Source organism: Nerophis ophidion, linkage group LG08 (genome assembly GCF_033978795.1).
Source record: "Nerophis ophidion isolate RoL-2023_Sa linkage group LG08, RoL_Noph_v1.0, whole genome shotgun sequence".
Taxonomy (NCBI): domain Eukaryota; kingdom Metazoa; phylum Chordata; class Actinopteri; order Syngnathiformes; family Syngnathidae; genus Nerophis; species Nerophis ophidion.
This window is the reverse complement of record NC_084618.1, coordinates 9,643,892-9,658,041: the sequence shown is the minus strand read 5'-3', so window position 1 is coordinate 9,658,041 and position 14,150 is coordinate 9,643,892. Positions and strand designations below refer to the sequence as shown.

The 14,150-nt window shown below is 43.4% G+C and overlaps 1 protein-coding gene across 3 annotated transcripts in view; it reads right to left on the bottom strand.

The window, feature by feature from the left end:
- Positions 1–14,150, bottom strand: part of tanc2b (tetratricopeptide repeat, ankyrin repeat and coiled-coil containing 2b) — a 236,905-nt gene that overhangs the window by 44,226 nt on the left and 178,529 nt on the right. For all 3 annotated transcript variants that reach the window (XM_061907641.1, XM_061907643.1, XM_061907644.1), the window contains exons 10-12: positions 12,226–12,264; positions 8,776–9,042; positions 8,579–8,703 (exon numbers count right to left, since the gene is read on the bottom strand). In XM_061907641.1, coding sequence (XP_061763625.1) covers positions 8,579–8,703; positions 8,776–9,042; positions 12,226–12,264 — 431 coding nt within the window. The remainder of the gene's footprint in view (positions 1–8,578; positions 8,704–8,775; positions 9,043–12,225; positions 12,265–14,150) is intronic.

Here is a 14,150-nt window from a genome sequence, read left to right as displayed (position 1 = left end):
TCTTAAAATGAAGGAATATGTAAGAAATGATTCATAAAATGTAAGAAAATAGTGTGAAAATGTAAACAGAAACCTGAGAAGAACTATTTTCTGCAGGTTTAGTGGCAGGAAATAACATCTGTGTAACATGAATTTGACCTCTTATTTTTAACTATGGAAAGGATTTTTTTGTTATGCAGTAATCATTAGAATTTTACTATCATATTGATCAATATCGATTATTAATGAAATGTTCTATAACCTATGGAAAATAAGGAACAGAAAAAACAACTATATTGAATTGAAACGTCAACACAAACATTGAAAACACTTAAACAATGTCAAAAAAAAAATAGTCAAATCACATTGAACACTTAACTATAATCTCTTAAAATGAAGGAATATGTAAGAAATGCTTCATAAAGTGTAAGAAAATAGTGTGGAAATGTAAACATAGAAACCTGAGAAGAACTATTTTCTGCAGGTTTAGTGGCAGGAAATAACGTCAGTGTAACATGAATTTGCCCTCTTATTTTTATTTAACTATGGAAAGGTGTCACGTTGGGGTCGCGTTCCTCCAGTGCTAACATGGACACTCCAAACAACAACGTAAAGGTAAGATGATTCAATAACAAAGATACAGTACAAAAACCGACCGAAATAAACAAAAGAAACGAGTGCCGGACGCACGGAAGCTAATGCTAACACTAGCACAGGTTCAGGGAAACAAGATAGCAGCGTGCCGAACGCACGGGAAGCTAAGGCTAACTCTTAGCACAAGGACTGGAACTAGAAACAAACGTGATAGTTGGTTACCGCAAAGAAAGGACCCAGGACGGGTGACAAAAAAAAAGGCAGGCTTAAATAGTGTCTCATGATTAGATACAGGTGTGTCCAAACAGAGGCAGGTGCAAATCACGTAACCATGGTGACAAAACAAACAGGAACTAAAGAAGTCCAAAACCAACAAGACATAAATAGACTGAACATGATCCGGACCACGGATCATGACAGAAAGGAATCTTTTGATATGCAGTAATAATTTGATTTGTATTATTATATTGATCAATATTGATAATTATTGAAATTTCTTAGCTATCAAGGCAGAAAGGAAATGTCAACACAAACATGGAAAACACTCAAACAATGTCAACTAAATAGTAAAATCACATTGAACACTTAACTTTAATCTCTAACAATGTAAGAATATGTAAGAAATGCTACATAAAGTGTAAGAAAATAGTGTGAAAATGTAAACATAGAAACCTGAGAAGAACTAATTTTTGTTTACTGCGGGATCGTTCCTCCAGTGCTAACATGGACACTCCAAACAACAACATAAAGGTAGGATGATTCAATAACAAAGATACAGTACAAAAACGGACAGAAATAAACAAAAGAAACGAGTGCCGAACGCACGGAAGCTAATGCTAACACTAGCACAGGTTCAGGAAACAAGATAGCAGCGTGCCGAACACACGGGAAGCTAAGGCTAACTCTTAGCACAAGGATAGAAACAAACGTAATAGTTGCTTACCGCAAAGAAAGGACCCAGGACGGGTGACAAAAAAAGGCAGGCTTAAATAGTGTCTCATGTTTAGATACAGGTGTGTCCAAACAGAGGCAGGTGCAAATCACGTGACAAAACAAACAGGAACTAAAGAAGTCCAAAACCAACAAGACATAAATAGACTGAACATGATCCGGACCACGGATCATGACAGAAAGGAATCTTTTGATATGCAGTAATAATTTGATTTGTATTATTATATTGATCAATATTGATAATTATTGAAATTTCTTAGCTATCAAGGCAGAAAGGAAATGTCAACACAAACATGGAAAACACTCAAACAATGTCAACTAAATAGTAAAATCACATTGAACACTTAACTTTAATCTCTAACAATGTAAGAATATGTAAGAAATGCTACATAAAGTGTAAGAAAATAGTGTGAAAATGTAAACATAGAAACCTGAGAAGAACTAATTTCTGTTTACTGCGGGATCGTTCCTCCAGTGCTAACATGGACACTCCAAACCACAACGTAAAGGTAAGATGATTCAATAACAAAGATACAGTACAAAAACGGACGGAAATAAACAAAAGAAACGAGTGCCGAACGCACGGAAGCTAATGCTAACACTAGCACAGGTTCAGGAAACAAGATAGCAGCGTGCCGAACGCACGGGAAGCTAAGGCTAACTCTTAGCACAAGGATAGAAACAAACGTAATAGTTGCTTACCGCAAAGAAAGGACCCAGACCGGTTGACAAAAAAACGCAGGCTTAAATAGTGTCTCATGATTAGATACAGGTGTGTCCAAACAGAGGCAGGTGCAAATCACGTGACAAAACAAACAGGAACTAAAGAAGTCCAAAACTAACAAGACATAAATAAACTCAACATGATCCGGACCACGGATCATGACAGAAAGGAATTTTTTGATATGCAGTAATAATTTGATTTGTATTATTATATTGATCAATGTTGATAATTATTGAAATTTCTTAGCTATCAAGGCAGAAAGGAAATGTCAACACAAACATGGAAAACACTCAAACAATGTCAACTAAATAGTAAAATCACATTGAACACTTAACTTTAATCTCTAACAATGTAAGAATATGTAAGAAATGCTACATAAAGTGTAAGAAAATAGTGTGAAAATGTAAACATAGAAACCTGAGAAGAACTATTTTCTGTTTACTGCGGGATCGTTCCTCCAGTGCTAACATGGACACTCCATACAACAACGTAAAGGTAGGATGATTCAATAACAAAGATACAGTACAAAAACGGACAGAAATAAACAAAAGAAACGAGTGCCGAACGCACGGAAGCTAATGCTAACACTAGCACAGGTTCAGGAAACAAGATAGCAGCGTGCCGAACGCACGGGAAGCTAAGGCTAACTCTTAGCACAAGGATAGAAACAAACGTAATAGTTGCTTACCGCAAAGAAAGGACCCAGGACGGGTGACAAAAAAAGGCAGGCTTAAATAGTGTCTCATGATTAGATACAGGTGTGTCCAAACAGAGGCAGGTGCAAATCACGTAACCATGGTGACAAAACAAACAGGAACTGAAGAAGTCCAAAATCATGGCCACCAGCAGCGAGAGAGATTCGGACCGAGAAAGCGACGATTTCCCCATTAATTTGAGCGAGGATGAAAGATTCATGGATGAAGATAGTGGGAGTGAAGGACTAGAAAAAATAAACATAAAAATAGACGGAAGAGCGATTAAAATGTTATTAGACAAATTTACTAGGATCATTCTGGAAAATCCCTTATCTGCTTACTGTGTTATTAGTGTTTTAGTGAGATTATATGGTCGCACCTGTACAACCTGAAAGTCGGAGGGGTGTGGCCACGGGTGTGGTGACCGCCAGTGTCTCAGAGGGAAGCCACGTTTCTCGACAAGGCGAAAGCAGCCATTGGGGCCGGGCTGAGATTTTTTTCTTTCTTTCCCTCCTCCACGGTGGAAGCATCCCACTGTCGGGGGCGGCCGGTGGGAGGAGGCAAGAGAGTCCTCAGCTGCCTCTTTGACAGGTGCAGGAGGAACGACGCCAGCTCTCCGCTCACGTCTACGGTGAGAGCCGACTTATTACCAACATTTTCTCACCGAAACCTGCCGGTTGACATGTGGTAGGGAACCATGTTCGCTTGACCGCTTTGTTCCATAGTAAAGCTTCACCGTCATCTTTCGGGAATGTAAACAAGGAAACACCGGCTGTGTTTGTGTTGCTAAAGGCGGCCGCAATACACCGCTTCCCACCTACAGCTTTCTTCTTTGACGTCTCCATTATTCATTGAACAAATTGCAAAAGATTCAGCAACGCAGATGTCCAGAATACTGTGGAATTATGCGATGAAAAGAGACGACTTATAGCTGTGAACGGAGCTGGACCAAAATGTCCTCTACAATCTGTGACGTCAGGCACACAAGTCATCATACCGCGACGTTTTAGCTTGATACTTCCGCGCGAAATTTAAAATTGCAATTTAGTAAACTAAAGTGGCCGTATTGGCATGTGTTGCAATGTTAATATTTCATCATTGATATATAAACTATCAGACTAAGTGGTGGCTAGTAGTGGCTTTCAGTAGGCTTTTAATGTATATTTGAAAAAATGAAAAAGAAAATGTCCATACTGCAATCAGAGCTAGCTGTGAAATACAAAACAACAACAACAACAACAATAACAAAAGAGGGTGAAAGAGCAAGTGAGCTTAATTATTCACGCAGAGTTAACAAGATGGCTGGGAAGTGACATTCTGCACTCATTCATATTTCATGCCACTCCCTGCAAAGTTGTTGCTTCTTTTTTACACACGCCTGCATAATGCAGCAGGCTGCTGCTGTGTGTGTGTGTGTGTGTGTGTGTGTGTGTGACATTGTTTTATTTTTGTTATTTTTGTGATCTCACATCCCTGCTCTACATAATCAATATGATCCCTGCTCCACATAATCAATATGATCCCTGCTCCACATAATCAATATGATCCCTGCTCTACATAATCAATATGATCCCTGCTCCACATAATCAATATGATCCCTGCTCTACATAATCAATATGATCCCTGCTCCACATAATCAATATGATCCCTGCTCCACATAATCAATATGATCCCTGCTCCACATAATCAATATGATCCCTGTTCCACATAATCAATATGATCCCTGCTCCACATAATCAATATGATCCCTGCTCTACATAATCAATATGATCCCTGCTCCACATAATCAATTGGATCCCTGCTCTACATAATCAATATGATCCCTGCTCCACATAATCAATATGATCCCTGCTCCACATAATCAATTGGATCCCTGCTCTACATAATCAATATGATCCCTGCTCCACATAATCAATATGATCCCTGCTCTACATAATCAATATGATCCCTGCTCCACATAATCAATATGATCCCTGCTCCACATAATCAATATGATCCCTGCTCCACATAATCAATATGATCCCTGTTCCACATAATCAATATGATCCCTGCTCCACATAATCAATATGATCCCTGCTCTACATAATCAATATGATCCCTGCTCCACATAATCAATATGATCCCTGCTCCACATAATCAATATGATCCCTGCTCCACATAATCAATATGATCCCTGCTCTACATAATCAATATGATCCCTGCTCCACATAATCAATATGATCCCTGCTCTACATAATCAATATGATCCCTGCTCCACATAATCAATATGATCCCTGCTCTACATAATCAATACGATCCCTGCTCCACATAATCAATATGATCCCTCGTCCACATAATCAATAAGATCCCTGGTCCACACAATCAATATGATCCCTGCTCCACATAATCAATATGATCCCTGCTCCACATAATCAATATGATCCCTGCTCTACATAATCAATATGATCAATATGATCCCTGCTCTACATAATCAATATGATCCCTGCTCTACATAATCAATATGATCCCTGCTCCACATAATCAATATGATCCCTGCTCCACATAATCAATATGATCCCTGTTCCACATAATCAATATGATCCCTGCTCCACATAATCAATATGATCCCTGCTCTACATAATCAATATGATCCCTGCTCTACATAATCAATATGATCCCTGCTCCACATAATCAATATGATCCCTGCTCTACATAATCAATATGATCCCTGCTCCACATAATCAATATGATCCCTGCTCCACATAATCAATATGATCCCTGCTCCACATAATCAATATGATCCCTGCTCTACATAATCAATATGATCAATATGATCCCTGCTCTACATAATCAATACGATCCCTGCTCTACATAATCAATATGATCCCTGCTCTACATAATCAATATGATCCCTGCTCCACATAATCAATATGATCCCTGCTCTACATAATCAATATGATCCCTGCTCTACATAATCAATATGATCCCTGCTCCACATAATCAATATGATCCCTGCTCTACATAATCAATATGATCCCTGCTCTACATAATCAATATGATCCCTGCTCCACATAATCAATATGATCCCTGCTCCACATAATCAATATGATCCCTGTTCCACATAATCAATATGATCCCTGCTCCACATAATCAATATGATCCCTGCTCTACATAATCAATATGATCCCTGCTCTACATAATCAATATGATCCCTGCTCCACATAATCAATATGATCCCTGCTCTACATAATCAATATGATCCCTGCTCCACATAATCAATATGATCCCTGCTCCACATAATCAATATGATCCCTGCTCCACATAATCAATATGATCCCTGCTCTACATAATCAATATGATCAATATGATCCCTGCTCTACATAATCAATACGATCCCTGCTCTACATAATCAATATGATCCCTGCTCTACATAATCAATATGATCCCTGCTCCACATAATCAATATGATCCCTGCTCTACATAATCAATATGATCCCTGCTCTACATAATCAATATGATCCCTGCTCCACATAATCAATATGATCCCTGCTCTATATAATCAATATGATCCCTGCTCCACATAATCAATATGATCCCTGCTCCACATAATCAATATGATCCCTGCTCCACATAATCAATATGATCCCTGCTCTACATAATCAATATGATCAATATGATCCCTGCTCTACATAATCAATACGATCCCTGCTCTACATAATCAATATGATCCCTGCTCTACATAATCAATATGATCCCTGCTCCACATAATCAATATGATCCCTGCTCTACATAATCAATATGATCAATATGATCCCTGCTCTACATAATCAATATGATCCCTGCTCTACATAATCAATATGATCCCTGCTCCACATAATCAATATGATCCCTGCTCCACATAATCAATATGATCCCTGTTCCACATAATCAATATGATCCCTGCTCCACATAATCAATATGATCCCTGCTCTACATAATCAATATGATCCCTGCTCTACATAATCAATATGATCCCTGCTCCACATAATCAATATGATCCCTGCTCTACATAATCAATATGATCCCTGCTCCACATAATCAATATGATCCCTGCTCCACATAATCAATATGATCCCTGCTCCACATAATCAATATGATCCCTGCTCTACATAATCAATATGATCAATATGATCCCTGCTCTACATAATCAATACGATCCCTGCTCTACATAATCAATATGATCCCTGCTCTACATAATCAATATGATCCCTGCTCCACATAATCAATATGATCCCTGCTCTACATAATCAATATGATCCCTGCTCTACATAATCAATATGATCCCTGCTCTACATAATCAATATGATCCCTGCTCTACATAATCAATATGATCCCTGCTCTACATAATCAATATGATCCCTGCTCTACATAATCAATACGATCCCTGCTCCACATAATCAATATGATAACTGCTCTACATAATCAATACGATCCCTGCTCTACATAATCAATATGATCCCTGCTCTACATAATCAATATGATCCCTGCTCCACATTATCAATATGTATTGATCCACCTATCAAAGATATGTCTAGAAATCAATCACTCCCTGCAATAATCAATAATCAGTGACTCTTCTATTCAATCAATACAGGCAATCATCATTTAATAATGCATTGATCCACATATTTGTTCATAATGGGATCAATGTCTACATTCATTGATCCATCCGTCCATCTATCAATCACCAATCTATCCATAAATGTATTGATCCAGGCACTTCTTCCACCAGTCAATTATTCCACTAATCACACAATGCAGCATCCATCCATTTATGTATTGATCTTCTTGTTCATCCCTCGCCCTAATCAATAAATCCACGCACCATTTAACACACCAATTATTGATCGTAATAAACAATCAAAGAGTAATGGACACAATGTTATTGATCCATGCACGGTGGGGGAGAGGGAGGTCCGGGCTTCTCTGCTTAGGCTGCTGCCCCCGCCGCCCCACCTCAAATGTGTTCATCATCCATCCATCCAGTGCTATCGATCAGTTTGATTATTGACGACGACGAGCGTACCCGAGAGGCCATTATTGATCATAATAAACAATCAAAGAGTAATCAACACAATGTTATTGATCCATGCACGGTGGGGGAGAGGGAGGTCCGGGCTTCTCTGCTTAGGCTGCTTCCCCCGCCGCCCCACCTCAAATGTGTTCATCATCCATTAATCGACAGTGCTATCGATCAGTTTGATTATTGACGACGACGACGAGCGTACCTGAGAGCCCATTATTGATCGTAATAAACAATCAAAGAGTAATCACACAATGTTATTGATCCATGCACGGTGGGGGAGAGGGAGGTCCGGGCCTCTCTGCTTAGGCTGCTGCCCCCGCCGCCCCACCTCAAATGTGTTCATCATCCATCCATCCAGTGCTATCGATCAGTTTGATTATTGACGACGAGCGTACCTGAGAGGCCATTATTGATCGTAATAATAAACAATCAAAGAGTAATCACACAATGTTATTGATCCATGCACGGTGGGGGAGAGGGAGGTCCGGGCCTCTCTGCTTAGGCTGCTGCCCCCGCCGCCCCACCTCAAATGTGTTCATCATCCATCCATCCAGTGCTATCGATCAGTTTGATTATTGACGACGAGCGTACCTGAGAGGCCAGCCTCCTCATGGACTCCTCCTGGCGACGTCTCATCTCGGGGGTGCCGGGGCAGCTGCCGCCCCCCAGGGTGCCGTGAGCGGGCTGGGGCTGGCTGAGAGGGAGCCCCTCCCCGTCTGAACACACACACACACACACACTGGTTGAATGACAAGAGCGCGGCGGGTGTTGTTGATAAGAGCGCCTACGTTTGGGCGAGGCCTGCGGGCTGTCGGAGGCGATCTGCCTCATGCGTGTGCCGTGGCAGCTGAGCGCCACCAGGCGGGAGACGATGGCGGTCTTGCCGAAGCCGATGTTGCCCACCACCGCCACGCCGCGACTCCGGCGGAGGTGGGCGTGGATCTCCTGGAAGAGCCAGTCGCGGCCCGTGAAGACGGAGTCCACGGTGATGGAGGGCACCTCGAAGAGCAGCGGCTTGAGGGCGATGTCCTGGGGCCGGTATGGAGAGAAACGCACTGCCGGGCCAGAAAAAAATACTCGGTCAACTTTTCACTTTGTGCCCGCGGCCCATAGGGGGCGCCAAACATGGACCTCATGTGGCCTGAACACCTGCTTATTATCAATTAACCTCGTGCACTCCTGACAAGTGCAGCAAAAAGGCTGACCTTCCTCTCTTCCACCACTAGAGGGAGACATTGTTCAAAATGCTGCTCAAATGTGTTTTCAATGAGGAGGAAAACATTCATAAGGCAGCATTTGTCCATCCATCCATTTTCTACCGCTTATTCCCTTTTGGGGTCGCTGGCGCCTATCTCAGCTACAGTCGGGCGGAAGGCGGGGTACACCCTGGACAAGTCGCCACCTCATCGCAGGGCCAACACAGATAGACAGACAACATCCATCCATCCATCCATTTTCTACCGCTTATTCCCTTTTGGGGTCGCTGGCGCCTATCTCAGCTACAGTCGGGCGGAAGGCGGGGTACACCCTGGACAAGTCGCCACCTCATCGCAGGGCCAACACAGATAGACAGACAACATCCATCCATTTACTACCGCTTATTCCCTTTCGGGGCGGCGGGGGGCGCTGGCGCCTATCTCAGCTACAATCGGGCGGAAGGCAGGGTACACCCTGGACAAGTCGCCAACTCATCGCAGGGCCAACACAGATAGACAGACAACATCCATCCATCCATCCATTTTCTACCGCTTATTTATTCCCTTTTGGGGTGGCGGGGGGCGCTGGCGCCTATCTCAGCTACAGTCGGGCGGAAGGCGGGGTACACCCTGGACAAGTCGCCACCTCATCACAGGGCCAACACAGATAGACAGACAACATCCATCCATTTACTTATTCCCTTTTGGGGTGGCGGGAGCCGCCGGCGCCTATCTCAGCTACAATCGGGCGGGAGGCGGGGTACACCCTGGACAAGTCGCCACCTCATCGCAGGGCCAACACAGATAGACAGACAACATCCATCCATCCATCCATTTCCTACCGCTTATTTATTCCCTTTTGGGGTGGCGGGGGGCGCTGGCGCCTATCTCAGCTACAGTCGGGCGGAAGGTGGGGTACACCCTGGACAAGTCGCCACCTCATCACAGGGCCAACACAGATAGACAGACAACATCCATCCATCCATCCATTTACTACCGCTTATTCCCTTTCGGGGCGGCGGGGGGCGCTGGCGCCTATCTCAGCTACAGTCGGGCGGAGGCGGGGTACACCCTGGACAAGTCGCCACCTCATCGCAGGGCCAACACAGATAGACAGACAACATCCATCCATTTTCTACCGCTTATTCCCTTTTGGGGTGGCGGGGGGCGCTGGCGCCTATCTCAGCTACAGTCGGGCGGAAGGCGGCGTACACCCTGGACAAGTCGCCACCTCATCGCAGGGCCAACACAGATAGACAGTCAACATCCATCCATCCATCCATTTCTACCGCTTATTCCCTTTAAGGGTGGCGGGGGGCGCTGGCGCCTATCTCAGCTACAGTCGGGCGGAAGGCGGCGTACACCCTGGACAAATCGCCACCTCATCGCAGGGCCAACACAGATAGACAGACAACATCCATCCATCCATCCATTTGCTACCGCTTATTCCCTTTTGGGGTGGCGGGGGGCGCTGGCGCCTATCTCAGCTACAGTCGGGCGGAAGGCGGGGTACACCCTGGACAAGTCGCCACCTCATCGCAGGGCCAACACAGATAGACAACATCCATCCTTCCACCCATTTTCTACCGCTTATTCCCTTTTGGGGTCGCCGGCGCCTATCTCAGCTACAATCGGGCGGAAGGCAGGGTACACCCTGGACAAGTCGCCACCTCATCGCAGGGCCAACACAGATAGACAACATCCATCCATCCATCCATTTTCTACCGCTTATTCCCTTTTGGGGTCGCTGGCGCCTATCTCAGCTACAATCGGGCAGAAGGCAGGGTACACCCTGGACAAGTCGCTACCTCATCGCAGGGCCAACACAGATAGACAGACAACATTCACACTCACATTCAAACACTAGGGCCAATTTAGTGTTGCCAATCAACCTATCCCCAGGTGCATGTCTTTGGAAGTGGGAGGAAGCCGGAGTACCCGGAGGGAACCCACGCATTCACGGGGAGAACATGCAAACTCCACACAGAATGATCCCGAGCCTGGATTTGAACCCAGGACTGCAGGACCTTCGTATTGTGAGGCAGACGCACTAACCCCTCTTCCACCGTGAAGCCCGGCAGCATTTGTATTATATATATTTTTTTCTTATGTTATTATATATATTATATAACAGGGGTCACCAACCTGGTAAGGACCAGATGAGTCGCCTGCTGGCCTGTTCTAAAAATAGCTCAAATAGCAGCACTTACCAGTGAGCTGCCTCAAATTTTTAAATTGTATTTATCTACTAGCAAGCTGGTCTCGCTTTGCTGGACATTTTTAATTCTAAGAGAGACAAAACTCAAATAGAATTGGAAAATCCCAAAAAATATTTTAAAGACTTGGTCTTCACTTGTTGAAATAAATTCATTTATTTTTTTACTTTGCTTCTTATAACTTTCAGAAAGACAATTTTAGAGAAAAAATACAACCTTAAAAATGATTTTAGGATTTTTAAACACATATACCTTTTTACCTTTTAAATTCCTTCCTCTTCTTTCCTGACAATTTAAATCAATGTTCAAGTATTATTCTATTTTATTGTAAAGAATAATCAATACGTTTTAATTTAATTCCTCATTTTAGTTTCTGTTTTGTCAGTATTTTTTGCCACCTTTCCCAACTTCGTTGTCACGTGTTGCTGGCATCAAATTCTAAAGTTAATGATTATTTGTGGGAAAAAAAAGTTTATGAGTTTGAACATCAAATATGTTGTCTTTGTAGCATATTCAACTGAATATGGCTTGAAAAGGATTTGCAAATCCTTGTATTCTGTTTATATTTACATCTAACACCATTTCCCAACTCATATGGAAACGGGGTTTGTAGATAAATGATGAACAATATATTACAACAAGACAAGGAAGCTTGATGGTAAATGATCATTCAGTGGTGGGAGTAAATAAGTGAATCTAACTATTGTTTTCATGTTTTATTAGCTTCCTGGATCTCTACTTGACTGTATTGTTGTGTCCAAAATAAGTACTGCAGCTAATGGGCGTGGTCTCATGGCGTCCTGAAAGAAGCGTGGAGGCGACTCACGTGACTGCGACTGCCAGGCGTGGGAGTTGTTGGCGGCGGCTGCAGGGCAGAAAACACAGGACAAATGCGGGTTAAAGGGCACGCGGGCAGGAGCAGGTCAAAACAACGGCAGGCCAAAGAAAAACATCTGGTTGGTTGGTAAATGGTAAGGAAGGCCCCGTGTGGTCCACATGCCAGTATTAATCTGCTCGGTTACTGGCAATTGTGCCAAGGAGAAGCCAAAGCTTGAAAACACAAGGGAGATTATTTGGCGGAGTTGGACACGAACCCAGAATGTGACTTGATGGATTCAAAGGTGATTTTACTGTTGCTGGCACTGGCAGACACGTCTGCTGTGCATTAAAGGCCGACTGAAATGAGATGTTCTTATTTAAACGGGGATAGCAGCTCCATTCTATGTGTCATACTTGATCATTTCGCCATATTTTTGCTGAAAGGATTTAGTAGAGAACATCCACGATAAAGTTCCCAACTTTTGGCCGCTAATAAAAAAAGCCTTGCCTGTACCGGAAGTAGCAGACGATGTGCGCGTGACGTCACGGGTTGTGGAGCTCCTCACATCTGAACATTGTTTACAATCATGGCCACCAGCAGCGAGAGCGATTCGGACCGGGAAAGCGACAATTTCCCCATTAATTTGAGCGAGGATGAACGATTTCTGGATGAGGAAAGTTAGAGTGAAGCACTAGAAGAAGAAAAAAAAGAGGGGGGCAGTGGGAGCGACTAAGATGTTATTAGACACATTTACTAGGATAATTCTGGAAAATCCCTTATCTGCCTATTGTGTTACTAGTGTTTTAGTGAGATTATGTGGTCGTACCTGAAAGTCGGAGGGGTGTGGTGACTGCCAGTGTCTCTGAGGGAGGCCACGTTTCTCAACAAGGCAAAGCGAAGGCAGCCGTTGGGGCTGGGCTGAGCTTTTTTCCCCCCTCCTCCTTGGTGGAAGCATCCCACGGTCGGGGGCGGCCGGTGGGAGGAGGCAAGAGAGTCCATAGCTGCCTCTTTGACAGGTGCACGAGGAACGACACAAGGGGCGGTATAGCTCGGTTGGTAGAGTGGCCGTGCCAGCAACTGGAGGGTTGCCGGTTCGATTCCCGCGTCCGCCATCCTAGTCACTGCCGTTGTGTCCTTGGGCAAGACACTTTACCCACCTACTCCCAGTGCCACCCACACTGCTTTAAATGTAAATTAGATATTGGGTTTCACTATGTAAAGCGCTTTGAGTCACTAGAGAAAAGCGCTATATAAACATACTTCATAAACATAAACATACTTCACTATCCGCTCATGTCTACAGTAAGAGCCGACTTATTGCCAACATTTTCTCACTGAAACCTGCCGTTTGACATGTGGTAGGGAACCATGTTCGCTTGACCGCTCTGTTCCATAGTAAAGCTTCACCGTCATCTTTAGGGAATGTAAACAAAGAAACACCGGCTGTGTTTGTGTTGCTACAGCCGGCCGCAATACACTGCTTCTCACCTACATCTTTCTTCTTTGATGTCTCCATTATCATTTGAACAAATTGCAAAAGATTCAGCAACACAGATGTCCAGAATACTGTGTAATTATGCGATGAAAAGACAACTTATAGCTGTGAACGGTGCTGGACCAAAATCACCTCTACAATCCGTGACGTCACGCACACAAGTCATCATACCGCGACATTTTAGCATGATACTTCCACGCAAAATTAAAAATTGCAATTTAGTAAACTAAAGCGGGCGTATTGGCATGTGTTGCAATGTTAATATTTCATCATTGATATATAAACTATTAGACTGCGTGGCTTTCAGTCGGCCTTTAATGTTGCTCACTAAAAGCTGCTCTAATGTTGTTGTTGATCTCCTCACAAGTGCTGCAGCCTGGCTTACAGGAATCCTCATCATGGCCACAGCCCAGAAGACACACCCACTTGGATATTC